This window comes from Phalangium opilio, unplaced genomic scaffold (assembly GCF_054372755.1).
Source record: "Phalangium opilio isolate 3A_F unplaced genomic scaffold, DU_Popi_V2 ptg000013l_1, whole genome shotgun sequence".
NCBI classification, from domain to species: domain Eukaryota; kingdom Metazoa; phylum Arthropoda; class Arachnida; order Opiliones; family Phalangiidae; genus Phalangium; species Phalangium opilio.
The window spans coordinates 14322394-14349108 of record NW_028324148.1 but is presented as its reverse complement, the minus strand read 5'-3'; the positions used below and the strand labels follow the sequence as shown (position 1 = coordinate 14349108).

General features: G+C 36.5%; 6 protein-coding genes across 16 annotated transcripts; all 6 read right to left on the bottom strand.

Moving 5' to 3' along the window:
• Window positions 1-268: 268 nt before the first annotated feature.
• LOC149709410 (putative glutamate receptor) lies at window positions 269-4249 on the bottom strand. 5 transcript variants are annotated; one of them, XM_089864776.1, is made up of 9 exons: window positions 3938-4249; window positions 3047-3887; window positions 2888-2981; window positions 2665-2829; window positions 2348-2465; window positions 1589-1827; window positions 912-988; window positions 608-823; window positions 269-544 (listed from the first exon to the last, which is right to left on the bottom strand). In XM_089864776.1, exons 3-9 carry the CDS (start codon window positions 2900-2902, stop codon window positions 271-273), a joined length of 1104 nt encoding a protein of 367 aa, XP_089720902.1. In that variant the 5' UTR covers window positions 2903-2981; window positions 3047-3887; window positions 3938-4249; the 3' UTR covers window positions 269-270. The 5 variants fall into 5 exon arrangements, with proteins under 5 accessions (XP_089720902.1, XP_089720900.1, XP_089720898.1 ...); XM_089864774.1 differs by having other exon boundaries at window positions 2888-3669; window positions 3761-3887; XM_089864772.1 differs by having other exon boundaries at window positions 2888-3887.
• A 140-nt stretch (window positions 4250-4389) lies between these two features.
• On the bottom strand, window positions 4390-6844 carry LOC149709409 (uncharacterized). 3 transcript variants are annotated; one of them, XM_089864787.1, is made up of 6 exons: window positions 6721-6825; window positions 6538-6649; window positions 6051-6168; window positions 5752-5981; window positions 5428-5693; window positions 4390-4800 (listed from the first exon to the last, which is right to left on the bottom strand). In XM_089864787.1, the coding sequence occupies exons 4-6, from the start codon at window positions 5950-5952 to the stop codon at window positions 4548-4550; spliced, it is 720 nt and encodes a 239-aa protein (XP_089720913.1). In that variant the 5' UTR covers window positions 5953-5981; window positions 6051-6168; window positions 6538-6649; window positions 6721-6825; the 3' UTR covers window positions 4390-4547. The 3 variants fall into 3 exon arrangements, with proteins under 3 accessions (XP_089720913.1, XP_089720911.1, XP_089720912.1); XM_089864785.1 differs by having other exon boundaries at window positions 6538-6844; XM_089864786.1 differs by having other exon boundaries at window positions 6051-6844.
• A 909-nt stretch (window positions 6845-7753) lies between these two features.
• LOC149709405 (putative glutamate receptor) lies at window positions 7754-26441 on the bottom strand. 5 transcript variants are annotated; one of them, XR_016381363.1, is made up of 11 exons: window positions 14181-14381; window positions 13936-14107; window positions 13772-13872; window positions 13529-13622; window positions 13122-13286; window positions 12363-12483; window positions 12058-12281; window positions 11439-11704; window positions 8248-10935; window positions 7885-7955; window positions 7754-7811 (listed from the first exon to the last, which is right to left on the bottom strand). XR_016381363.1 is itself a non-coding variant. In XM_089864768.1 (9 exons), the coding sequence occupies exons 2-9, from the start codon at window positions 13972-13974 to the stop codon at window positions 10665-10667; spliced, it is 1281 nt and encodes a 426-aa protein (XP_089720894.1). In that variant the 5' UTR covers window positions 13975-14107; window positions 14181-14381; the 3' UTR covers window positions 7926-10664. The 5 variants fall into 5 exon arrangements, 3 of the variants coding, with proteins under 3 accessions (XP_089720894.1, XP_089720895.1, XP_089720896.1); XR_016381364.1 differs by lacking the exon at window positions 7754-7811 and having other exon boundaries at window positions 7926-8506; window positions 8621-10935; XM_089864768.1 differs by lacking the exon at window positions 7754-7811 and having other exon boundaries at window positions 7926-10935.
• LOC149709408 (putative glutamate receptor) lies at window positions 15179-20056 on the bottom strand. The gene is made up of 9 exons (XM_089864750.1): window positions 19950-20056; window positions 19775-19899; window positions 19596-19696; window positions 19146-19239; window positions 18249-18413; window positions 18059-18176; window positions 16757-16989; window positions 16434-16699; window positions 15179-16258 (listed from the first exon to the last, which is right to left on the bottom strand). Exons 2-9 carry the CDS (start codon window positions 19811-19813, stop codon window positions 16033-16035), a joined length of 1242 nt encoding a protein of 413 aa, XP_089720876.1. The 5' UTR covers window positions 19814-19899; window positions 19950-20056; the 3' UTR covers window positions 15179-16032.
• LOC149709407 (uncharacterized) lies at window positions 21559-22943 on the bottom strand. Its single transcript, XM_089865007.1, has 5 exons — window positions 22815-22943; window positions 22640-22757; window positions 22329-22561; window positions 21977-22242; window positions 21559-21766 (listed from the first exon to the last, which is right to left on the bottom strand). Exons 1-5 carry the CDS (start codon window positions 22941-22943, stop codon window positions 21559-21561), a joined length of 954 nt encoding a protein of 317 aa, XP_089721133.1.
• On the bottom strand, window positions 23742-25204 carry LOC149709406 (uncharacterized). Its single transcript, XM_089864798.1, has 2 exons — window positions 24921-25204; window positions 23742-24859 (listed from the first exon to the last, which is right to left on the bottom strand). The coding sequence occupies exons 1-2, from the start codon at window positions 25094-25096 to the stop codon at window positions 24610-24612; spliced, it is 426 nt and encodes a 141-aa protein (XP_089720924.1). The 5' UTR covers window positions 25097-25204; the 3' UTR covers window positions 23742-24609.
• Window positions 26442-26715: the final 274 nt, after the last annotated feature.

The window sequence follows — 26715 nt, the reverse complement described above, 5'->3', positions numbered from 1 at the left end:
ATTATGTGGTTAATGGATAGATAAAGCTGAGCTCTAAGCGCGACACATCTTGGGCCCGATTACAAATAATTGACACATCTTTTAACGTGAAGTTGTTTTGACTTTCAGAAAGTGAAATCCTGAACAATTTATAGTTGGTTTTGCCTTAAACCACGAAAATGGTTGGTGTAAATATCATTTAATATGTGTTAAACAAAGTCACCATAGACTAGACACATAGAGACAGGGAGCCATGAATTAGTTGCATGTCAGTAATGATTTACACGTTTTTCAGTAGCATATTGCGTTAGTTTCATTTTTGATTTCCAACGCAGAAATGTGAAGCGATACTTGCCTCGTTACAATTTGCGTGAATATTAACGTGCCTGCGCAGATCCATCCAGTTATCAATAAGTAAAATAGCAATTTAAGATCGTCCAGTCCAATATAATTAATCGGATCATTTGCTTCGGTTCCCGAATGATAATCATTTTTCATTAACAGCTCAGATAAGTCATCTGACTTCCATTTCTCAATGAATCCTGAACAGGATAAAATATTCAACCTGAAAAAGGTGTTAAAGGTCAATCATTTGTTGAAAAATCAGCTTCCTGATCAAGTGACGTACCATTTGTTGATCTGATCTTTGCAGGGAAACGATTTGTGAAAGGCGATCGAACTATGATCAACGAACAAATTCTCAAGGGCGAAGTGAAGCGTGTTCATTGGAAATCCCATTTCCAGGATGGTTAATTTCACATGTAATTTAGGAAAAACCAAAGCGTAGTTTTCACTAAAAACTCGATCTATGGCCTCGTTTTCTGAGCATGGTAACTGAAAACCGCTTTTTTTCGAGGAATTGGCAAATATTTTCAAGAGTTCAATGTCAGAACTCTGGAAATGAAATGATTTCAAATGAGATTGACAAATACCTAAGACCATTAAACACAGGACTGGAATGATGAGCTAAAACCCCCCGTTCTTCTAATGGCATCGCCTGTCGTTGCCCCTAGCGGGAAAGTCCCGAAATCAGTATTTACATAAGTTTATAATGCCTCTAAGTAGAGAAATGGCTGCTACTCCTTTGGCAATAGTGTTTGTCAGGCTCCCTCTAATGAAACCCTATACTCTCTCCGTATCATTTATCACCTCAACTTCAATACAAAATTTTGCTACCTAGCCTAGCGTTTCTTTTATCCCTTTTAGAATGTTTCAGGACTGAAACCGCCTCTATCTCACGAGAGAGAGAGAGGGATTTGGGGTTGCTTAAGTAAATTTCGTTCCCCCCAATGCCTGCCTATACGAAACGTAAAAATCTCCTTTATTCCATTGGATGATTTAGTAATCGTCTCGACCGCTTGGTGGCTGCACCGCGACAGAAATTTCAAAATTTTCTCTCTTCGGATCTTAGCGCTATACGAGTTCTGACGTCACAGTAGCCTGTAGAAGATGCCCAGTTGTAACCCGTATTTGTGTACTTAGAGGCATGATAAACTTATGGTATTTATTATTTCATATGAAAACGTAAAGAAAATCTAGTGCGACGTTAACTCGTGGTATACTGCACGATATCTACTTTTGACAAAGAAGAGGAAATAAGGCTAAGTACCATAACCAATTGCTGATAAGAGCTTCCATTAACGGAGCTGATAACGTAGCCTTGAGATTCGATTAATTGCGCCATTTGTTCGAAAGTGTCAATCGGTGGAGAACCGTGAGATAAACTGGTGGCCGAAGTTAAGTGAGAACCGTAAAAAGATTCCATCGTTCCGAAGAACAATATCGCAAAGGCAAAGATAACAACGAAAGTGGATGTCGACAGAATTTCAGATTTCGTTTCTTCCATGCCTATTTTTTTTAATGTTAGAATTTCACTCAAGGAAGTATTAAATTCAAGCAGAAATGTATTACTTTACACGAAGTTCACTTCTCCCTACCTCGCGCCGGCCATCATCTATGAAGTATTTTTACAGGCTAGAAACGGTACCGTTCCTCCCGAACAGCGAGGCAGAGAGGAGAAAATAAAAACACTAGCGTCGCGTAGTGAGAAAAATGTGCTTTTCTTACAATCGTATCATGGTTGTATCGTATGCAGCGGCTTCTCACTTGCGCGAAATACAGTTGAATCCCGCCGTTTCTAGGAAACGTCAGATTATCTTGGCAGTGGCCATTTATCACAGTTCTCTCTCGAGAGAAAAACTTTTTCTCTTCGCGACTAGCGCGCGTTGGGAGGGGGAAAAATTCACGCCTCTTCACTCTTGCAAAGTTTTTTTTCGGGTTTTCTCTTCATAGATGATGTTCACGGTACTAACCATTATTGAAGTTAACTTCGTGTAAGGTAATATATTTCTGATTCAAGTAATCTCACTTTGTCGAAATGTTACTCGCATTATGTTCCATAAGTAATTGTTTTCAATCCGTTTCCTTGTCAATATTTTCACCAAGATGATCGCTGTCGCCAAAAAGCAGATATTGAAAACCCAGACCTTAAACATTAATCGATTACTTAAAGTTAAAGGAATGCTAAGTTTATCACAGGAGTTGGAAAGACTATTTGCCAAGTGATCTTTGTTAGAAAATTGAGTGTTAAACAAGAAATTGTTCAAGTATAATGTTGGTAATAATATGAACAAAAACTCAATAATTTATATTAGAAGAGCAGATGATATTAGTCAGTTTTAATACTTGGATTTGCAATGGATGAGTTAGAAACAAGTCATTGTTGACTCTGAGTAAGGCGGGCGCTCTGGTAACCAAAGTCACGTCTTCCTGGTTATAAGGAGTTGAAAAATCGACGAATTTCGCTCGATTCATCGTTCGAGTTAACGTCGAGATACTCATGTCCGCTTCCTAAGGATTCAACTATCGCTATAGTGAATAATGTAGCATTAAATCAATTTAATTTTACCTTTCGAGCGACCATTCCCACAAGTCCGGTGCAGTGGTTAGTTTGCGTATTACAGAGGCCCCATTGGCCATCGTGCGATGTTACAATACCAAAACTAAATTTACACACACAGTGGCTTCCCATTATTACCATAAATTGATAATCTACTATTAAGTTTACATATCTGAATAGGATCTATAGAAGACTAGTCTGCCTCCTGCTGCCAGTAATCCATTTCACCACAAGGTGGTATTAAGTTATGTGAGGCACTACCGCTGTGAAAGCCTTCCCTCCCACCATAATCCGTATCACCCAAACCTGGTATTTATTTTAACACTACCGCCGTGAAAGGCTTCCCTTCAGTTTAATCTTAGTATGACACGACAGAGGTGATAAAAAACTTCTCCTCAATTGCCAGCGAGGTTTTAATAATGTTATAATGTCCTCCAAATGTCTATACATAAGCATGATTGCTTAGAAAATCATGGTAAATAACTTGTCTTTTGCCCTGGTTTTCTTTCGAATCGTTAAAACATCAGTAGGGGTGGAAAAGTTACGTGATTCGGGTAAAAAACACAGGTGCGAGATAGCGGGAGACAAAGCCAACGATAAAATTAGAGACCCTAAACAAAAATGTTCATCCAAGAGAGTCAGACCCACTAAATAAGTACTTCTCTTGGCCACTAGTGGCGGTACCCCGGAAATAAAAATTTCTCTCATATTATTGTCGCCCAATTTCTCTTAGGCACTGACGTAATGGAAGGGGGACAAGAGACGTTCCACCCAAGACCTAATGATGCACACTTAAAGAAGATTATATGCTTATGTTAATACTTATAGTGCAATTTATTTAGAACCTTTTTGTGATAAATATGTTTAAAATCAGTACAATACCTGAAATGTAGTATTTTTGATAAAAGTTCCATAATTTTATAGTCCTTTCCATTATATCCTTGTTTAGCATCCTTCAATGGAAATCGGAAAGCGAAATGCTTTGGAAATAAAGGGTCTCAACAATGACCTTTTTAATTAAATTAGGTAATGAACTTTATAAGTAACTGGAATTCTTACGTTATTCGCCGCTACAGTAAAAGTCTTATTCTCGCACATTTGGAGGAAAGCGTAAACTGTTTTCGTGGCTACGCAGTCTAATTTTGAAACAAACAGACCTATTTGTACCTCTACGAGTGACGACGACTTATTTCCAAAAGTTGTTAAAGAGGCATACGCTTGAATTCAAACGTCAACCATAGCTATGTTTAAAATGATTTTAGCAATAATGTTTCTTAAGAAGACTTGACTAGAATTAAGGCGAATGAATTACTGACGAGTAAAATAATTAATATCAATTATATTTATTTAATTATTTAAGAAAAACCTCTTAAGTGGGCAGATAATTCTCTTTTCGACTCGGAGAAGTCAATTTTGGTTTCCCAACTTGTTTCTATAAGCCGTTCCTAGTGGCTTACCGTGCGAATAAAGGCTCAGTAACAATAAACCTTACGGGAATGTAGGCTACTGTATGCGTATAAAATCAATGAAATTTAATGACCATGGTAATAGTGAAAGTTTTACAAAGTGCTCGTTATTGAACCAAAGATATGTCGGTACAACACAACAGAAAGGGAAAGTTACTATGGGGTTTACGAAGGAAGTTTATTACTAAGTTCTGGTATTATTATTATGTTTCATTTTGCGACGTTATTCTCGGTTTCGTAGAGTGCCACATTGCAATTCGCGTGATCATTAATGCGCTTGCGCAGATCCATCCCGCTATCAAAACGTAAAACGGTAATTTAAGTTCGTCCAATTTAATATCATTAATTTGGTCACTCGATTCGATTGCCGAAATATTGAAATGTTTCATAAACACCCTATTTAAGTCATCGTTCTGCCAATTCTCAATCAATCCTGAACCAGTTAAAACATTCAAACTGAAAATATAACAAACCATGGATATCATTATAAAGGATCGTTAGGATTCTAGTGCATCAAGATCACTCAAAATTTCAATGCACCAAGTTTGATTAAGTTTGTCAATGAAAATTATTGTAGAAAATAAAGATAATCCGAATTAAGAGAAAGTAAATTGCTAGTATATCACCGCGGACCCCAGTTCGAGGATAAGACCGCAACCTATGTTATGTTTCGTTAAGTTGAATGGGGGCGTCAAGTTACTAACTTCTAGCACCATAGATATGTATAATTAGCTCACGTATTATGGGTTCCCATCTCTTACCTTCCACGAGGCATAAGAACAAGTAAATTGAATGGTAGCACCCCCTCCCCCGAACCTTGTGAGTGAGAGGGAAAGAAATTGGTATTTTTTTTTCTCTGCGCATGTGCAAAGTTTCAAACCCACCACTCAGAACTCTGGAACCTCCGATGAGAGATATAGTTCGTTTTCCCCATGTGACTTACCTATTTCCGCCTCGAATTACAGTCGTCTCACTACAGCGGGTGTTACATATATTTGGTGGGTGGTTTTGGGTCCAGTTGCAAATCCGTAATATACAACTATTTATACATATCCATGATCGAACTATGTTCTGTATCATTACCATTCGTTGATTTTATCTTTGCAAGGAAACGATTTATGAAATGCAATCGAACTATGATCGACGAACAATGTTTCACGGGCAAAGTGAAAAGCGGTTATTGGCAATCCCGTGTCCATGATGGTTAATTTCAGTTCGGATTTAGTATAAATATAAGCAAAATTTTCTAGTAAAACTCGTTTCAAGCCTTCAACGTCCGTTTTGGGCAATTTATAATCAGCTTTCTCAGAGGAATTGGCGAATAACTTCAAATACTCGATGTCAGAAGTCTAAAAAAAATAAATTAAGAAATTGTATAATTTACTTCTTTGTCATTTATTTTAATACCATGATATCACGTTGAAAAGCGGATCCCGCTCTTGAACTGACAACGTAATCTTGTGATTTCATTAACCGGGCCATTTGTTCTAAGGTGTCAATTGGTAAGGTCACGGGGGTCAAACTAGTAGACGAAGTCAAATAACCAGCGTAAAGTGCCTCCATTGTTCCGAATAGTAAAATGGTAGTTGCAATAATGATCATGTACATCGACGATTGATTGTTGTTTGATGTGAAACCTTTTTGAAAGGAGGACAGTATGATGTGTCATTATTATAGTCAACCTTGACTTTAAAAGGCCTTGTCACCTTGACGTAAAATTATTTCCAGTATGTTCCATAAAATATTTCTTTTCTTCCGTGACCAAGTTACAAGTTTGACTATTATAATTATTGCAGCTAATAAACACGCGTTTAATATCCAGACCTGAGCGCAAAACGAAAATTTGTTACATTTACCAGGAATACACGCAGCTAATAGGAATTATTGTGCTCCATGTTAATTTCTATGCGGTTTTATGGGCGGGGCTTGAGAACTTAGTATCCGTCACACGATTTCATCGGTTGGTACCAACCCGGCTTCCAAGTCAACGAGGTAGATTATTCGCGAGGAAAATCCGCCGAAATACGTTGATTGAAAATGGATACACAATGATTCCAATTAGCTGTATGTATTCCTGCCACACGTCTTTAAATTACGTGTGGCAATAATTCATTCACATTGCTAAGTATATAAAAGAACTTTGACCTAGAACTCACAAACGACAACATTCACTACATTTTCTGTGTCACTTACTATTTGTCTTTGCAGTCACGTGGTAAATGTTAATGAGGATGACTTTAGAATTTTAGTTTCTCCATGGATATGTGTAAATACTAACGTATTATGTATTCCCATCTGTTACGTTCTACAAAGGGTTTCGTTCAGGCCCCCGTTCAGCAGAGAAAAAATAAGAGACTTGTAAATCTCTCCACCAACCTTGTGAGTGAGACGGAAATTCGTATTTTATCTCTCTACGCATGGGCAAAATTTCAAACGCACCAGCGGCACCACTCAGGATTCTCCGCAGAGATATAGTTTTCCTTTCCCCACGTGACCTAGTTATTTCTACCTCGATTTACAACCGTCTCACATCCGGTTGATGAGAAAAGCTTGGCCTAGTTAATTGAGCATCCATGATCCATAACATGTTAGTATTTTTACATATCCATGGTTTCTCCATATTATTAGTAAAATAAATGAATTCTTATCTGTGGTGATATTTAATACCTGAATTTGAAATGGGTCAGTTAGAAACAAATCATTAGTGACTCTGAGTAACGCGGGCGCTTTAGTGACGAAAGTGACATCATCCTGATGATAAGGAGGTGAAAAATCGACGAATGTCGTACGAGCAAGGGTTTGAGTTATCGTTGAAATACCCAAATCCGCTTCCTAAGTAGTTCTTAACTCCAGTTAATTCCAGTTAAGCACACTATACCTTTCTAGCGACCATACCTTTCTAGCAACCATACCAACAAGTCCGGTGCAATGATTTGTATGGGCATTACACACTCCCCATTGACCATCGAGGGGTGTGACGATTCTAAAACTAAATACATGAAATTTAATAAAATAACGTTGAAATTAGTTGCAGGATGTTATAAAAGAAAATGGTGATGGGACCGAAGTGCTACGAGTTCTAGGACGATTTTGAGTCTAAAATGTTCCATGACATTTTGTCCTTTGTTTTACAGATGACTCTTTAATTAAATTAGCAATCATTATCTCTTCAGTTTCTTACTTAAATTTAAGGGTTCACCTGTAGAACACTATAATGTTCATAACTTGTGTTATAGGGGGTGCATCCATTGTGGGGACAACATCGGCTGGTCATAGAAGTATAGATCATTTTCGACTCGATAGAACCATCCCACTCATGTGCTTCGGTCCAATAATCACTCTCCCTTTTTGCAACACCGAGTGTACTTGAAATGAAGTATTTTGGACAGAAATTCCACGATTTTAAAGTCCCTTCCATGAAAATTAGAATTGTCGTCATCTGTTGTTGGAAATTGGAAGGATATGTGCTATTGCCAAGAAATATGTTAAAATACACATCAGATATAATAACATATTTTAACACTAATTTAAGGTCCTTACGTCCAAAGCGGCAATAGTCAGAGTCCGATTCTCACACATTATGAATCCACTGATATGTTTATTTCAATAAACTGCACCGAAAATTTCACAAACATCAAAATGTAGAACTGGTTTAAGCTACGGCGGTCGCCATTTTAAAAAATGCCCACTTATTTAAACCCCTAAACCAGAAGGCGTATTAAATGTTAAATATCCTAAACCGTTTAATTATTAATTCATTTAATTATTGCTTAATTAGATAGCGAAAATTACACTTAAATATATCACGGGAAATTACAATTTCAACACGAAAATTAAAAGGAGTTTTAAAATCAAGAGTTTTTCACAAAAATTCCAAGATAATAGAAATATAGTCTATTTTACCTTTGTTCCACCACAATCTGACGCAACGCGCTTTGCAATTAAAACCATGGTTAGAGCCCGGATTTCACACGCTGTCTCTCTCCGACGCCTTTCTCATGTATCGACCAAAAAAAAAATTATTTTAGCTCAAGAAACGCGTCGGTACTGTGCTGGTAGCACCAAGAATAAATACAGCCAATTGGAATAGTATCCAATCCATTTTCGCCAGGTGTCGTTACGTAACCAGACCTAGCTTTGCGATGGTGTTTTGCCTGTGTGTCTGTTTGTAGCCCACAGGTACACGAAAAACAAGAATGGATAGAAAACCGGTTAATGCAAGATCCTCTATACCACCTTGTAACTCGTAATGTGAAAGAATTGCGAAAGGAAATACATTAGCGCTATGGTACGAGTTTACAGCAGTTTTCCTGACCTCGGATGGACGTAAAACCAGTTTTTTGGGATCCCTGTTAAGAAAAGATCCTCTTGCGGCTCTTGGAAATATTGGGAAATCAACGGGTTATTTTCCAGTAACCCTCAAGTTTAGTTTTAATTTGAGGGACGGCTGTATCGAAGCCGATTTGTTGAAATTTTGCGAATTATATAACTCGCTGTCTGAACCAATGAAATCACAGTTAGAAACCCATGAGAATTATGAGACGCGACAAATAGTACTCAAGCCCGTAACATAAAACTCGCTTAGAAATTAACATGGGAGATATGAGGGTACAATTATTCCTTTTAGGTGTATGTATTCCTATGTATGCATATTGTCCGAGTACGAGTGTATAAATAAAATATTGAGTTCGGTCAGGCGATTACGTCACTTATTCGAACTTAGCAGAAAATTGTGTTTTTTTTCCCCGCTAAACTTTGGAGTTAGAAAGATAATTGCGGAAACACCTGTGGCGTAACACAACCTAATTTCGTGGAGGTCCCAACTGCAGCGTTTGGTTTTAATACAATGCACCTATGTAGAAGGCCTTAATTTTATAATGTCGTGCAGAAGTTTCACCAAGGTGTTAGCCCCTCGTTGCGAGACGTATGGATTTGGTTGAAGCAAGAAGCTTAATTGACCGAACATACAGCTTTCACTGTAACTCAGACCAGTTCTACATTTTTGTGCGACCATTTTCTCATCGGATATATGCGAATTTTGTGGAAAGAGCTACAATAATTATGTATGACGACGTTTACCTCGCGAATAATCGATCGTTCTCGCTGCCAGTTGCACATAGCTTGCACGCGCCTAGGAATTGGAGTTACTACGCTACCATTCAATGGAATCGCAGTTAGAAAAACGTCAGAATTATGAAACATGACGGATAGTAAGTTCTCAAGCCCGGCCCACAAAAAAATTAATTCGTAGAAATTAAAGTTGGAGATATGGGGCACAATTATTCCTATTAGTCGCATGTATTCCTGGTAGAACAACGAGCAAACAGATTTTTTCTGGTTTCATTGATTGTACATGACATATCTTTTCAGTCAATACATTTTCATTTCTCTAATGTACACACACGCACATTATCAGGCTCGAGAGGTAAAAAAAGTTGCAAAAACCTTAATGCGAAATTATTTGTCTTACACGGTAATGTACGCCTTAAAGAAAAATTAAATACATGCGTTTTCTGTTTGCCAAAGACAAACTGTTCATATTAAGCGCAGTTGTGTTCTCAGTTTTTTGTTCACGTACGTCTTTCAAACCAAAAGCGCACGCTTTCAGTCGTAATTACTGAAAAAAACCGGTTATATGGTCGGTACTCTCGCTGAACGCACTCATAGTTAGATCGATCATTTTGTATAGAAGGTTCCCAATCCGATTTTCTAGGATGGCGGCGGATTATAATAAAATATTTCTTAGTGATTAACCACAACTGCCTTGCTTTCTTTTATTTCTATTTGCAACTATCATAAGTTCATAAGACAAGTTCCATAAGTATGAAAACTTCATATACTTTGTAGTGCTAGAGACTATCTGAGAGCTGGTTCGAGAACGACGCCAGAATTGCAGACCAGGGTGGGAAAACTGGACTTTGGGCCAGCGAACCCCCTGGCCTGGAATAAATAAACTGGTCCATGACCATTGACCAGGGCACGTCGTCTGCTAAACTAAAGAAGTGGACAATTAAAATAGTACTCTGGTTACCCTTGAATTTTCTTAGTGGCCTCGTGGACCACTGACCTCCCCCCCTCCGATTTAATTTTTTAACTGTACCAGGCAATATTTAAACTTGTCATTTGCCCTGTGCCACCGCCTTATTTCCCACGCTGTTGCAGACTACACTCACTTTTGCAGTCAATCTTCCAACTTAGATTTTACTAAGCCTTCGACAGAGACTCGCCGGGAATCTATGACGGTTCACCTACGTCACTTCATGACAAGCTCTCAGTAACGAAAGACAAACTTATGGAACATATCTTATGAACTTATGTTACTATAGGAAACGCTCGGTCGATATTTTCAAGCAAACTACACGATTACAAAATCTCCATCTGCTTGCTTTTTGAATCACAATCTGTGAGAGGAGTAAGACACATGAGCAGCCCCATCCTGCAACTGCCAAGCCGTAAAATACTAATTTGAGATCGTCAAGTTTGATGTAATTAACATTATCGATACTTCCTTCGTTTCCCCCATTTTTGTAGTTTTTTGTATCGTCGAAATCCCATTTTTGAATTAATCCAACACATGTTAATAGATTCAACCTAAAAACAAATCGATTTACACCAAAAATTGACTCTAAAGGCGTCTAAAGGACATTTCAGACTAAAGTAAAATCTTAAGTGTTCGTAGGTTGCCCCGTTAACTTCTCTTGGGTCGCGAGGGTACTGTTCATTGCCCTGTTCACACGCGAGAAGACGACTTAAAACAAGTTGCCTATATGGTGATTTTCAAGCCAAGACTTTTAACTTACTAAAGTACCCGAATCCAAAATAACAAATACCGCCAAGAATCCTGAAACGTTTTATGTATTGCCTGCTAAGGCATAGCTCACTCGATCACGTGTTAACTATGGTTACAGGAAAGGCACTAACGAGGTGGTGCCATCTTGACACTGCCCGACGAAATTGAATATTTTCAAAATAAACGGACGAATATTTTACGTAGTCGTTAACACTTGTCTAATTAAGCGAAAAAAACGGCTTAACCGACGTAAAGATTTGCCTAGTCTGAACGGGCCTTAAAAATAATGAAGGAAATGACGTACCATTTGTTGATTTGATCTTTGCACGGAAATGATTTATGAAAAGCGATCGAATTCTGATCGACATAGAAATTCTCACGAGCGAAGTGAAACTTATTGAGCGTAAAACCGAATTCGGAAATTGTAAATTTCAAATCAGCTTTACGATTAATAAAAGCGTAATTTTCTCGTAAAACCAAGTTCAATCCTTCAATACCCGATTCCGGTAATCGAAAATCGATTTTCTTCGATGAATTAGCAAATAATTTCAAGTATTCGATGTCAGAATTCTAAAGGTGAAATAAAATTGTTAATTTGTTTATGGACGTAGCTTGCAAAATTTGTGGTTCCACAAAAATTTGTCAAGAATCAGAAAAAGGTCTAACCACAAAAAAACAGTCAGGTCTAAGCTTCGTACGGTACTATAACGTCGACAATGCCCCCTGTGCATTAAAAATAGAAACTTATTCACGAGAACTAGTTTCTATTTCTAAATGGCGCTACGCGGCAGCACTTAACAATTCCTTACACCAATGATAGTGGCGTGCGCGACATACTCTGGGAGACTATCATTGCTGCAGTTGGCCAAACAACATCTCATTTATCTCCTCTATTTGTACTTCATTTGTTTTCCAGTTCGTACCATAATAGCCTGTTGAAAAGCGTGGCCTTCCATCGAACTAACGACGTAACCTTCCGTTTGAACTAACCGCGCCATTTGCTCGAAGGTGTCAATTGGTAAAGTAACAGGAGCCAAACTAGTCACTGAAGTCAAATAACAACCGTAAAGTGTCTCCACCGTTCCAAAGAACAAAATGGCAATAGCAAGGACAACCATATACATTGTTGATCCGGTCTGTGCTATATCTATTACACAACAGTACAAAAGAAATGAGTTGCATTTCATAACCATGATAGTGCGAATGCATTTGCAATTAATAATCTCACTTTGTCGTAATGTTATTTTGACAATTTTCCATAATTGGTCCCTTTCTTTCGACAACCAAACTTGATTAAGTTTGACAATGAAAATGATTGTAGAAAATAAACATAATCCGAATATCCAGACCTAAAGAGAAAGTGAATTGCAAGTATCTCGCCACAGACCAAAGTCTGGAGTTAAGATATTAACATAACCCTACTACCACAATGTTTATGTTATGTTGTGTTACTAACGTATTATTATGGATTCCCATATCTGACATTCCACAGGCAGGGCCGGATTAAAGGGAGGGGGGCCGAGGGGGACTGGCCCCCGGGCGCAAGGCTTTTGGGGGCGCTTTGAGTTAAACTGTTTCCCCTCAGCAACATTTGCTGTTCCTTTTTTTCTCGGCTTAAGGGGGCCCCCGGGTGCAAAATTGCTTAATCCGGCCCTGTCCACAGGTCATTTCGTTTATCAGAGAAAAAATAAGACTTGAACTCCCCCCAACCTGGTGAGAGAGAGGGGGAAATTCGTATTTTATCTATCTGCGTATGGGCAAACTTTCAAACCCACCACTAAGGATTCTCGGGTGAGATAATAGTCTTGCTTTCCCCCACGTGACCTAGCTATTTCCGCCCCGTTTTACAGCCGTCGGTCTCACATCCGCGGGCTTAAGTTACTCATATTTGATGGCAAGCTTTTCGGTCTAGTTGGGAGTCCATAATACCTTAGTTTTTTACATATCCACGCTAGCATAAGTTTAAATATAGATGTCAATCTTTTACCTTAATTTGCAGCGGTTCCGTTAGAAATGAACCATTGTGAACTCGTAATAAATGGGGAGCTTTGGTTATGAAAGTGACGTCTTCTTGGAAATAAGGACACGAGAAATCGACAAAGTTCTCTCGTTCAACTGTTCGTGTTATTGTCGAAATTCCCATATCCGCTTCCTATAGTTATGGATTGAAATGTTATTGAAAGCAATTGGGTTTTAGTGACTGTTAGGCTATTTTAAAAAATAAGTATTTGTGCCTATAATCTAACCTAAATTGCAAGCGATTGAAATCGTTATTTAAAAAGCTATTTTCAATTTCCAAATTGCATCATCGAAGTGTAATTAAGCTTGACGATAATAAACTGACTTTAAGTGTTTTAATCGATAAACTTATTGTCATTTAAATTATAATTATACCTTTCGGGAAACCATTCCAACAAGTCCGGTGCAATTATTATTGCTTAAACTACACACGCCCCATTTGCCATCTTGTGGAAATACAACTTCAAAGCTATATTGAATTTGCACTTATTAAAATCATTTATAAATTACCTTTTTGCTAATTAGAGCCATAAGCACGGTTTTCATAAATTGCATGCTACTGCGCCATGGCTCAAACATAGTAAAAGGTTTAAAATGTAATTAATAGAAATTAAATACCTGAAAGATAGAACTTTCGATAGAAATTTCAAGATATTGAAATCCCTTCCACCATATTCGCGATGGCCTCCAATCTTGGTCCGATTTTCAAACGCCAAGTGCTTTACCACAACGTAATACTATTTTTAATTACATTCCAATTAAAATTATTATCAAATCCTTACATGATTCGCGGCTACAATTAAGGTCTTGTTTTCACACATTGCCGAAAAATGCCTAAAACCCAATAAATATGTTTTGCTCTTCGACCTGCACCAGACGTAAAGGCTGCTATTTCTTGAATTTAGTCGAGTTATCCATGAATATACACAACTCCAATAATATATCACGCTCGAACTGAAAATCAACGGATATCAGCGCGAGGTTTGTTACAAACTCTTCTACTGTTCAACATAAACGGCTTTTGTACCGTTTGTGTGATGCCAAATACTGATCGTTAAAATTGACTTTGAAACGCTAACAATTGGCAATTCCTATTGAATTATGAACTCGAATCCGCCTACTTTAGATCATGGTTCATAGATTATTTTGAAAACCTTTTTCTCCGTTATTTCCCATGTTTTTTGCAGAAAGGTTTTCATGGTCGGGGGAAAATAGAAAAATCCTTCCCTTTCTCAGCTTAAAAAAAAGGGACTGTAAAGAGACATCGGTGCGAGTGAGTAACAAGTTGGGAAAACCAAAATATTACCTCTCCGAGTCAAGAGGTCTACTACTACAAACTTATTTACCTAGATATGGAATTATTTCTCTTTTTTGAAGTAAACATTTACGAAATATTGAAGCAGTATTCCAAGCATAGCGAATAATACAGTAAAGCAGACGACATTTTACATCCAATAAGGATAAATCTTGGACACATGGAAATCAGTCAATGGGGAAAAGATCAGGAAATGAAGTCTACGCTTCAGCTGTTTACCGTATATTCTGATAGCTACATTCACAACTGGTTTGCAGTGTAAACACTATCGTCTCGTCTCACCTCAACAATATTCTTAGTTTGCCAACATGAATGTTAATGTTAAATAACACCAAAGCTAAATTGTAGCTAGACGCACTAATAGTCAATGCGCACCATAAAGAGAATTAAATGTCTGTAGCTACTACCCGTTTACCATTAGCCCTTTTACTATTCGAATTGCCACCATGATCTTTTCTTCTATTATAAAATCTTAACCTGATTATTTAAACGTGTATTTAACTTTCGGCTCACTCTGAACCGTTGATGTCTCTTCATTTCAGACACGAAAATCAAAGCCACAAGTTTACTTCACCTCAGGCCTCAATTATTTACTCTTTGGTTCACTAAGCCTATTGCGGATGATACTTAATATACCCGCCGGAGTCTAGGTCTTAGTTTCATTGAGATCACTACCAAAGTTAATCCCGAGATATCCATATTTGAACGAACCCTTCTACACCTTGAGACGCAACCATATGTCCTTAATGCTTTGACGTACACGAACCGATCGATTTGTTTCAAAACGAGACAATAGTTCAAAGAACATGCTTCAATTATAATTCTCTATGACATCAATATTTATTTATTCATAACTAAGCGAGGTATAACGGACCTTTTCGACTTTAGAAAAAGGTAGTAAAACACTTAGTATTTTAGCCTCTTACAAAGGAACGTAATATACGGTTACTTGCTTTAGATCGAAATGGTCTTATTTGAGTACACACGATCTCGTACGTATTTTTGTTTTATTATTAAACCAGGTATGTTTACGAAATATCAGACTCAATTATTAACACATGGAGTTTTTCGCTTCAAGTAGAAGTGGAAGATAAACTTTTCAATTAAAGTGAGTGTAAAACTGCCTTTGTAGACAATGAGGTAACTTCGCTTGCACTACCACTTTAACGAAAATAACTGAGTTACAGGTTTGACACAATTTAAGTGCGATATTTTTGAAATACGGATTATATTGTTAACGGCGCCGATTATATTGTTACACCTGTCCGTGTTTCCCCATACGTCAAAATGGAGACTGAAATACGCTTTGTAATCAAGTATGAAATATTAAATTCCAAGGTTCTTAAAGTTGCAATCGCTTTAAAAGGTTAACTAAATTAAGGAGTTCAGTTCAGTTCAGTTTAATATATTAATGCTCCTCCTTTGAATTCCATATCAGTACATTTGTATAATACACTGCTCTATATGCCACAGAATCTGAAAGTTCCCGCGCGTGGCAGAGCACGACATACGCGTTGCGAAACCAACAACGTCATTCGCGTCTGCGCACAACGTGTCTTCCCTTTTATGAAAGAACACGCGCAATTACTTGCCGTCTTATAATCCGTAGTACAAATAAGGCGCTTGCGCAGATCCATCCCGCTGCTAAAACGTAAAATACTAATTCGAGATCGACCAATTTAATGTAATCATTTCTTTCGATATCCGTATTGTGTTTATTCGTCGAAAATAATCGTGAATCGTCGTTGTTCCATTTTTGGATCAATCCAGCACACAATAAAATTCTGAGCCTGAAATTATAGTGACAAGGTGAAATAGACGACAACAAGTAATAGCAAAAGATGATAGCAATGATAGAAAGTCACTTTGACGCGCGCCCACATTACTCTGTTCTCCATTCCTACTTCTAAAATTAAATCTATCCCTGGTAATGTCAACTAAAGAGTAAAAGTAAGGACGTCCCACCATTTATTGACTTCATCTTTGCAAGGAGACGATTTATGAAAAACGATGGCGTTGTTATCCACGTATAAATGTTCAGTAGAGAAATGAAAGGCTTCTTGTGGTAATCCCATATCCATAATAATGGACTGAAGTGCGCTTTTCGTCAAAACAAAAGCGTACCGTTTCTGTAAAACCATTTTCAACGCTTCCTTTTCCAATAAGGGTAATTTGAAACCGGATTTTTTAGTTGAATTAGCGAATAATTTAACAAATTCGTTGTCAGAAGCCTAAATTTAAAAGACGATTTAAATCATCAACTGTAAGACTTCTATTTAAATATATACCATGATATATTTTTGAAAGGCGCATCCTTCCAAAGAACTGACGACGTAACCTTGAGATTTGATAAAATGAGCCATTTGTTCCAAAGTGTCAATTGGTAAAGTGACTGGAGCCAAACTGGTCACTGAAGTCAAGTAAGACGAGTAAAGCGATTCGATTGCTCCAAAAAGTAATATGGCCGTAGCGAGAACGATCATACTCATGGATTTTCGTTGACTTTCAATACTTTCAATACCTGTTTTTGTAATAGAATTTTAAATGTTCTTGTATTTGAAATAGAATTTTAAATGTTCATGTATTTGAAATAGAATTTTAAATGTTCTTGTATTTGAAATATTATTTTAAATGTTCTTGTATTTGAAATATTATTTTAAATGTTCTTGTATTTTAAATAGAATTTTAATTGTTCTTGTATTTGAAATATAATTTTTAATGTTCTTGTATTTGAAATATAATTTTAAATTTTCCTGTATTTTAAATAGAATTTTTAATGTTCTTGTATTTGAAATAGAATTTTAAAAGTTCCTGTATTTTAAATAGAATTTTAAAAGTTCTTGTATTTGAAATAGAATTTTTAATGTTCTTGTATTTGAAATAGAATTTTTAATGATCTTGTATTTTAAATAGAATTTTAAAAGTTCTTGTATTTGAAATAGAATTTTAAATGTTCTTGTATTTGAAATAGAATTTTAAATGTTCATGTATTTGAAATAGAATTTTAAATGTTCTTGTATTTGAAATATTATTTTAAATGTTCTTGTATTTGAAATATTATTTTAAATGTTCTTGTATTTTAAATAGAATTTTAATTGTTCTTGTATTTGAAATATAATTTTTAATGTTCTTGTATTTGAAATATAATTTTAAATTTTCCTGTATTTTAAATAGAATTTTTAATGTTCTTGTATTTGAAATAGAATTTTAAAAGTTCCTGTATTTTAAATAGAATTTTAAAAGTTCTTGTATTTGAAATAGAATTTTTAATGTTCTTGTATTTGAAATAGAATTTTTAATGATCTTGTATTTTAAATAGAATTTTAAAAGTTCTTGTATTTGAAATAGAATTTTTAATGTTCTTGTATTTGAAATAGAATTTTTAATGTTCTTGTATTTAAAATAGAATTTTTAATGTTCTTGTATTTGAAATAGAATTTTAAATGTTCTTGTATTTGAAATAGAATTTTAAATAGAATTTTAAAAGTTCTTGTATTTGAAATAGAATTTTTAATGTTCTTGTATTTGAAATAGAATTTTAAAAGTTCTTGTATTTGAAATAACGTGTTATTCTTGATAGATATTCTCACCTTGACGTAACGCTATTTTCACAATATTCCAGAACATAATTTTTTCCTTCGTCCACAAAGTTGCCAATTTCATGAGCAAAATTATAGCAATAAACGAACAAAAATATAAAATCCACGCCTGCGGGTAATGGAAAATTGTTTTATCATCAGCTTTGATCTATTTGCTTTAAAAAAAACAATGTTATAATACTTCATTTTGCAAAGGTTCAGTTAGAAAGAAGATATTGGTCACTCTGTTAACGCTGGGCGCTCTGGTAACGAACGTCACCGCATCATGGAAATACGGATACGAAAAATCAATGAATTGCGCTCGAACTGCGTTCATAGATATTGTTGAAATACTCATATCCGCTTCCTGAACAGAAATTAACAAAAAAATTCAGAACAATTAACCAGAAATGAAAAACTTTTCGTTGTTGATGTCATCAGCCACGTGTGACAAAAATGTAGTTGTTTTCTACTAAATTCTGGTACGAAAGTCATCAAAGGGGTTTCAAAACCCACTAGATTTTAGTAGTATAATACTGCCACATGTAAGAGTGGATGTACATAAAGACTAATGCATTATGGATCACCATCTCATTTAGCAGAGATAAATGTGACTAGCAACTCGACCCCCAACCTTGTGAGTGAGAGGGAATTTCGCATTTCTATCTTTCTGCGCATGGCCAAAATTTCAAACACACGACTCAGGATTCTTCAGAGCAGGCTTAGAAATAAGGATAATTTTTAAACTAGTCCTTGGGACCAGTGACCCCCTAGTGTCCTAAATAATAAACTGGTCTGCGGAGTGGTCCCAGCCTTTGTTCTCCTATAGATTTGCAATTAATAAACTGGTCCCGAGGACCAGTAACCCCCACTTTTTGAATTAAAAAACTAGTCCAAGCAATTAATAAACTGGTTTTTGACCTGTAAACCTGTCTTATTTCCTAGCCTGCTTCAGAGAGATATAGTTCTTTTATACGGGTGCAACGCGCATTTGATTGTCAGCTTTTTGGTCTAGTTGTGAATCCACAATACTTTAGTATTTATGATGTAAGCAATTGAAGAAAATACCATTTCAACTAGCCCTAATGTGCGAATTTACCTTACGGGCTACCATTCCCATCATTCCAGTGCAATGATTGGTTTTAAGAATGCACATTCCCCATTGATTATCTTCAGGAGCAACAATATGAAATCTACATGAATCATAAACAATAATAAATATGATTGATAATGGGAAAAATAAATAAAGAAAATTTGGGGTAATATAATAAGTTCATAAGATATGTTTCATAAGTTTGTCATTGGTTACAAGCTGGAGCTTGTCATGAAGTGAATGAGGTAGGTCAGGGTAATGCGACGTCTGGTGAGGCGCTGCAGTAAAAGGCTTAGTAATGCAGACTAAATAGGACCTAGATGGAAGTCCTGCAAAATTAACGGAGTGTAGTCTGCAATTCTCGAACTAGCTCGAGCTGTAAGTCTCTAGCATTACGAGTTGTATAGGAAGTGCATCCATACTTATGGAACATATCTTATAAACTTATGGTTATACTTGAAAGACATGATTTTCGACAGAAATTGCAAGATTTTGAAGTCCCTTCCACGAAATTCGTGATTCCCGTTATGCACCGTTGGAAATTGGAAGGATATGTGCTTTTGCAAATAAATTGTAGCAAAGGATAAGAAACAATTATACTTTGTAGAAATTTAAAATGACTTCATGATGCTTACGTCAGCGGCGGCTACGGTAAGCGTTTGATTTTCACACATTGTGTCTGTATGAAGTTGTTCTCAATTGCAAAATCACCGTATGATTTGTTTATCATCAAAATATAGCTTCATGCTTGAAAATGACACTATAATATACAACGTGGGATTGGTTTATTGATGACTTTATTTTGGGTACCTCGATCAATAAAGGGGTTTAACAAACGTGTCAAATTTCTCTCAACACAATACAATGAAATCTTTGCTCTGACCGTGATGTCAGTACTCAAATAATGATTGTTATAACTCCAAGTATTAGATATCGTTGCAAACCAAAGAACCTTCAAGTGGGAAAATTGTTTTTGCAAAAATAATCTAGTTGGGCTTGGTTGGGTGCAAGAGAAAAACCTCATCTGATAGGTATCTATGACTAACGTCACAATACAAACCTGGCTGAGAGTAACGCACCTGCAATCATAATAACTTCTCACAATTATCCCAAACATTGGACTTTCTGACGGACCAGAAGTAAATAATACTTCTCTTCGAGAGAAGTGTACCACCAGAAAGCGGGGTAATTGTAACACGATTCTTCCCAGCATCAGAACGAAAACATTTGTAGTGTACAAGGTTCCTAAACTGAATCACATAAGCGATAAATAGTTCCCTCATCATTACTATATCTATTAGCGTTGCTTAACTATTAGCCAAGGCGCATGCGCTTGTGGAGTAATTTTTGTCCCGTGTCAAGACAATCAAGGTTTGTGTGTTGATTGCATGCTGGGATTCAGTAAATACCAAACTGTCGTAATATAATTCACCCTAGCACGGTGCGATAGTTACCGATCCGAAGTTCGATGAGTAGGAACAGAAGCGCATGACATACGAAGTGATTTTCTATTATGCATAACATAGCGGCCGTCTTATACGGAAAGCTTTTACCATCAAGGGGGGGGAATGTCAGCCCCCTTTCCAACTTTATTTTTCCTCTCGCGCCGAGAAATCCAAGCGGGTGGGGTTCGGGTGGATTTTGTAGGTGCGTACGCATATATCACCGTCTAGAAATAGTTCCCCTTATTCTCGCCAGACGGCAACCCTAATAAATCGATGCAGTTCTTGTCAGTATCCCCCTTAGGTGGCTAGTGCCGACTCAAATAAAAATCTTTCCGTATGAGACGGGTCTACCAAAGAGTCTAGAAAATCACTTCGTATGTCATGCGCTTCTGGTAGGAAAGCAAACAAAAAGGTTAATTCCCTCGCCTGGAAAGAATCATGTTACATAACTAAAGTATTAAGGGTATACAGAGTCTCATCCTTCTTCTATTATCCCCTTCTGTTATTACTTATTCATTTCGATAATTTGCAGTTGAAACTTCGCGCTACTTACTTTGATAAACAATTGGTTTCAAATAGCACTAACATTGATGTGGAAATATAATCAAAATAAGTTAGGACTGTGAGAAACAAAATATGGCACTAGAAAAACACGGTTCGATGTCTTTCGTGTCAATATCGAAGGCCTTTTTAAAGCGACTTGAAAAAAGTTCTTATATTTATTTCAAACTTTGCAATCAACATATTTATCATTCAGATCATGGTGTAAATATGACTTGCACCAAACGTTAAAAAATATTAATATGAAGGGAAATTTCTTAAAGGTAGGTAGTACCTAATTATAGTTATCCAAGAAAGAGATCTACAACAAACTCAGAACCATAAAAACGAGGTGACTTGTTTTTCAACGACATTCTCGAATTACAGTTTTCTATTAAAGCATTCAGCTTAGATCCCTATAACAATAGGCACTTTCAGCCAAAAATCTTTTGGATAAGAACGGCGCATGCGCAGACCCATCCCGCTGCTAAAACATATAATACTAATTTGAGATCGTCGAGTTTGATGTAATTAATTTCGTCAATCCTTTTGATTTCCGAATTATTTTTATTCGTCGACAAAAATCGTAAATCGTCGGACTGCCATTTTTGTATCAATCCAGAACACGATAAAATTTTCAACCTGACAAAGAAAAATAGAGGTAACACAAACAGATGCAGCATAGAGACCCGGTATACTTTTGGAACCTAGCTTTCGAATACTTTCGCACTACGAAATCAACGATAATCTCCAATAAGCTAAAATACTTCAACCCTCCGAATGCCTGACAAGCCAAACTATTTTCACTACTGATTATGAGTGAAAATGAAAATATTTATAGAGACGACAAACCTTTTATCGATTTGATCTTTGCAAGGAAACGATTTATGAAAAACAATGGCGTTGTTATCAACGTAGAAATTCGCAGTAGCAAAGTGAAAGACTTCGAGCGGATATCCCATTTGCAAGATGTTGGATTCGATTACCCATTTACTTAAAACAAAAGCGTATGGTTTTCGTAAAACTAGTTTTAACCCCTCATTTTCCGATTTTGGTAATTTGAAACCGGTTACTTCAGATGATTTATCGAATAAGTTGAAATAATCGTTGTCGGAAGTCTAAATTTGAAATACCATTTTCAGATCGTGAAATGCAGGGATTTGACATTCAGTTTGCACTCAGCATGCACTCTGATATATTATACCATAATGCTGTACTGGATGGCGCTGCCTTCCACAGAACTGATGACGTAACCTTGTGATTTGATTAATTGAGCCATTTGTTCGAAGGTGTCAATTGGTAAAGTGACGGGAGACAAACTCGTAGCCGAAGTCAAGTAAGATCCGTAAAATGATTCCATAGTTCCAAAAATTAAAATTGTGACAGCGAAAACAATCGTACTGCTTGATTTCCATTCATTTGTCACACGTTCAATCCCTATTTTCAACAGAATGTGAAATTTCTTGTCCAATTAACTCTTGCGTGGACTGTTCTTGTTGAATAACATATTCTAACCTTGACGAAGTATTATTTTCAATATATTCCATAACATGTTATTATCCTTGGACGCCCATGTTGCACATTTGACGAATAAAATTATCACAGCCATGAAACACAAAATAAATATCCAAACCTGCGATAAATACGATTTAATATTTCAGGTATTTCCAAAAAAGCTTAATGAGATTACTTGAATTTGCAAAGGTTCACTTAGAGAAAAAACATTGGTCACTCTGAAAACGCTGGGTGATCTGGTAACGAATGTCACCGCATCTTGGAAATACGGATACGAAAAATCAACAAACGGTGCGCGATTCATCGTTATAGTTACTGTTGAAATACTGATATCCGCTTCCTAAGTATTGAACAAAAATTACCGAATATTCAAACCAAGCGAGAAAAATTAATAAAAATTATATCGATGGAACTGGTTTTAAATTAACAACATGTGGAAGAGAGGAAAAATTACGTAATATTAAAGAAGATCGATGATTGGCTGACCTCAGTGCCTCACTTTACATTATATTATATCAATTTATCAACTACAACGTTCAATCAATTGGCTATCTCGATTTAAGTAAAATCTTTAGTACCTTTCGGGCTACCATTCCCACAATTCCAGTGCAATGATTAGACCTAAGATTACACACTCCAAATTCGCCATCTTGAGAAGTTACAATACGAAATCTACATTGAATACGTGATTGAAAATAAACTGATCTAAATGAAATAGCACTCAACAATTGTCTGAAGAAAATATGTAATCAATGTAAAAGCAATTTTGATTTGTATAATACTTGAAATGAAGAATCTTCGACAGACTTTCCAAGATATTGAAGTCTCTTCCACTATATTCGGGATTCCGATCATTGTTCGTTCGAAATTGGAAGGACGTGTGCTATTGCCATAAAATGTGTTTAAAACACGTGATTAGAAACAATTGCACTTATTAGAAATTCAAAATAACTTACATCACGGGCGGCAACCGTCAGAGTCTGATTTTCACACATTCTTGCTCCTAAAAATCCTTCGGAAAGCTTCGTTATATTCTATTCAAAGTGCAAATAAAAATAGCAGTTTTAATCAATACAGTATCCCGTTTTTATATTTATTCTTTTAGATTATAGGTTTATTGGCAAGAATGATATTACAACGTCATTTCAGAAAACGTGTTCGTGGCAGAATTGAACTTTGAGAAGGAGTACAACATATGGTATTGAACTCATTAAGATCAATAAAGGTTTTAAAAATAAGTGTGTGGAAGACACGGTGTCCCAAATAGGGTAGTAGGATTGAAGTACATTGGGTTTCTATGTACAATTTCGAGTCAACATCTATGACCAGTTTTGCCCCCATAAGGGATGCACCCCTAATACAAGTTTTGATCGTTGGAGTGTTTTAGGTATGGTCCCTTATTAAATTAGAATCGTTTTTCAATTTTTTAGCTAAGTGTAAGGGGTCATCTGTGAAACATTCTAATTATAACTGTTTAGGGATTGTCCCTTGTGAGTCAAAATGTCATAGAAGTTACATTTCCGAGTCAAAATGGCAAATTGAAACCACTTTACTACGGTCCTATAATTACCCTTTTTGATACACCCTGTATATTCTGCTGTGCATATTTTCTATGACCGCGATACAATATTTGTTGGTTCAAAAGCAATAAAAGCGGTTGCACCAGATGGACTAATAACAATGTTAATCTCTTTGCGTTGTTAAGGGCAATAATAAGGTTATCTGGCAACAAGGGGCCCCGCTCAAACTTTCTACTTAATGTTGTGTCGCACCTGTCTGGCAAAAAGAAATTTGGAGGTGAAGAGGGTTTTGAGCGTTTGTTACATTTGTTATTTCTTCAATAGAAAACATTTGTGTCGAAAATTACAATTTATCGTATAGCGACTTGTCTTTGCAGGTTCGGGAATCAGAAACGTCATTTGAGTCTGCGCACAACGTTATCCCATCAAAACATTCAGTCATTGAGCCCCCTAGCGAGCGAAATTACGCTTTGTTTTTACTTCATCAGAGTTTTTTCTTACAATCTGTTGGAGAAGTAAAGCGCTTGCGCAGATCCATCCCGCTGCTAAGATGTAAAATACTAATTTGAGGTCGTCCAGTTTGATGTAATTTGTTTCGTCACTGCTTTTGATCTCTGTTTTAGTTTTATTCGTCGAGAAGAATCGTAAATCGTCGAACTCCCATTTTTGTATCAATCCAGAACACGATAAAATATTCAACCTGAAAAAAATATTAGTTCGAGCAAAGACAAATAAAGTGAAAAGTGAAAAGGCAATCACACCATTTATTGATGTATTGTTTGCAAGGAAACAATTTATGAAAAACGATGGCGATGTGATCCACGTACAAATTCTCAGTAGCAAAGTGAAATGCTTCCCGTGGTAATTCATATTTCACAATATTGAACCGAAGTGACCTTCTCGTTGAAACAAAAGCGTATCGTTTTTGCAAAACCATTTTCAAACCTTCCTTTGCCGAGACGGGTAATTTGAAACCAGGTCTTTTAGTTGAATTAGCGAATAATTTAATACTGTCGATGTCAGAAGTCTAAATTTAAAAGACGATTTAAATCATAAAACTTAGGGATGTGATTCAAGTTTAACAACAGTCACATTTCTGATCAAATGTACGCGTGGAATGAATCCAGTATACAGAAATATCCCTGGTTTGGCCATGGATATGTATAAATACTAACGTAATATGCATTCTCAACTGGGCCAAAAAACCGGCCCACAGCGCTTCACATTCCCCTATTAAAGCTAGGGGCGTGCGCGTGGTACTCTGGGAGACTTTCATTGCCGCGTTTGGCCCACCAATATGTTTTTCCTCATTTGTAGTCCGTACCATAATAGCTTGTTGAAAAGCTTGACCTTCCACCGAACTAACGACGTAATCTTGTGATTTGATTAAATGTGCCATTTGTTCCAATGTGTCAATTGGTAATGTGACCGGAGCCAAACTAGCAGCCGAAGTCAAATAAGTCGAGTAAAGTGTTTCCAATGTTCCGAAAAGTGAAATTGTGGTAGCGAGAACGACCATGCTCGTGGATTTCCATGGACATTCAATACCTGTTTTTATAGCAGAATGTTAAATATTCTCGTTAAATAACGTGTTATTCTTTATTGATATTCTTACCTTGACGCAATGTTATTTTCACTATATTCCATAACATGTTATTTCCCTTGAACCAACAAGTTGCAAATTTCACGAGCAAAATTATGGCAACTAACGAACAAAAAATTAAAATCCACGCCTGCGACAAATGGAAATTTATTTTATCGTAACCTTTGATCTATTCGTGTTAAAAACGTTATGTTACAGTACTTGAATTTGCAATGGTTCAGTTAGAAACCAGGCATTGGTCACTCTGAAAACGCTAGGCGCTCTGGTGGCGAACGTCACTACATCTTGGAAATACGGATATGAAAAATCAACGAATTGAGCTCGAACTTCGCTTATAGATAGTGTTGAAATACTGATATCCGCTTCCTGAACCGACATTAACAAATAAAAAATTGGAACAATACCCAACCAAAAACGTCAAAATATGAGTCTAAAGGCCTGTCCAGACTAACACATTTTGCGCGTTCTCATCTTCGCTTTGCTTTTTGCAATATCGCGCTACTGTCATTCCACATTGGATTTTCGCAATTTTGTGTCCTCATCTCGCGAAGATACAAATTTCTCGTGACTAGGCCAAGAATTTAGCGCCTTCGCGAGAAAAATACCAATCACAGACGAGAAGAAGGGTAGGGTGTGGAAGGCGTCGATTAGTTTAGTGTTTTCACTTTTTTCACAAAAGCGGAAGCAGCTTGCAGCTCAGTCGATTCACTATTAACAAATATGGACAACGTAGATGTCGTAATGATTGCTCAAATTTCATTGGCTCTCAGAAAAGAAAAAGCAAAATACTTGCGTGTATCTGAACAGTTGCGTAGATGTTTTTCGTGATCTGTTGCGAAGATGCGAATAGACGAAGTGCGAACACGCGATCGCAAGCCTAATACGAACAAAGCTTTAAACATCAAGAATTTACAGTCCCTGATTCTATCGCGTGTATGTGGTTTGCCGTTTTC

Excerpts from the sequence above, each read along its gene's own strand:
- LOC149709409 (XM_089864786.1), bottom strand. The coding sequence starts at position 5,952 with ATGTACATGATCATTATTGCAACTACCATTTTACTATTCGGAACAATG. Across the intron at positions 5,694-5,751 it reads CTTTTCAACGTGATATCATG|ACTTCTGACATCGAGTATTT; the intron begins GTATTAAAATAA and ends TATTTTTTTTAG. Across the intron at positions 4,801-5,427 it reads AAAGATAAAATCAACGAATG|TTTGAATGTTTTAACTGGTT; the intron begins GTAATGATACAG and ends TTATATTTTCAG.
- LOC149709410 (XM_089864772.1), bottom strand. The coding sequence starts at position 3,019 with ATGGTAATAATGGGAAGCCACTGTGTGTGTAAATTTAGTTTTGGTATT. Across the intron at positions 1,828-2,347 it reads GCGAGTAACATTTCGACAAA|GCATGGAAGAAACGAAATCT; the intron begins GTGAGATTACTT and ends TAAAAAAAATAG. Across the intron at positions 989-1,588 it reads CTTATCAGCAATTGGTTATG|GGGCAACGACAGGCGATGCC; the intron begins GTACTTAGCCTT and ends CTTTCCCGCTAG.
- LOC149709408 (XM_089864750.1), bottom strand. The coding sequence starts at position 19,813 with ATGTGTGAAAATCAAACGCTTACCGTAGCCGCCGCTGAC. Across the intron at positions 18,177-18,248 it reads CTGAACCTTTGCAAAATGAA|GCGTGGATTTTATATTTTTG; the intron begins GTATTATAACAT and ends CATTACCCGCAG. Across the intron at positions 16,259-16,433 it reads AAAGATGAAGTCAATAAATG|GCTCAGAATTTTATTGTGTG; the intron begins GTGGGACGTCCT and ends CTATAATTTCAG.
- LOC149709407 (XM_089865007.1), bottom strand. The coding sequence starts at position 22,943 with ATGAATCGCGCACCGTTTGTTGATTTTTCGTATCCGTATTTCCAAGAT. Across the intron at positions 22,758-22,814 it reads GTGAACCTTTGCAAATTCAA|GTTTGGATATTTATTTTGTG; the intron begins GTAATCTCATTA and ends TATTTATCGCAG. Across the intron at positions 21,767-21,976 it reads AAAGATCAAATCGATAAAAG|GTTGAAAATTTTATCGTGTT; the intron begins GTTTGTCGTCTC and ends TTTCTTTGTCAG.
- LOC149709405 (XM_089864769.1), bottom strand. The coding sequence starts at position 13,974 with ATGTGTGAAAACAAGACCTTAATTGTAGCCGCGAATCAT. Across the intron at positions 13,623-13,771 it reads TCGAAAGTTCTATCTTTCAG|CTTTGAAGTTGTATTTCCAC; the intron begins GTATTTAATTTC and ends AATTCAATATAG. Across the intron at positions 11,705-12,057 it reads CTTTTCAACAGGCTATTATG|AATTCTGACATCGAATACTT; the intron begins GTACGAACTGGA and ends TTTCACCTTTAG.
- LOC149709406 (XM_089864798.1), bottom strand. The coding sequence starts at position 25,096 with ATGGTTTTGCAAAAACGATACGCTTTTGTTTCAACGAGAAGGTCACTT. Across the intron at positions 24,860-24,920 it reads AAACAATACATCAATAAATG|GTTGAATATTTTATCGTGTT; the intron begins GTGTGATTGCCT and ends TATTTTTTTCAG.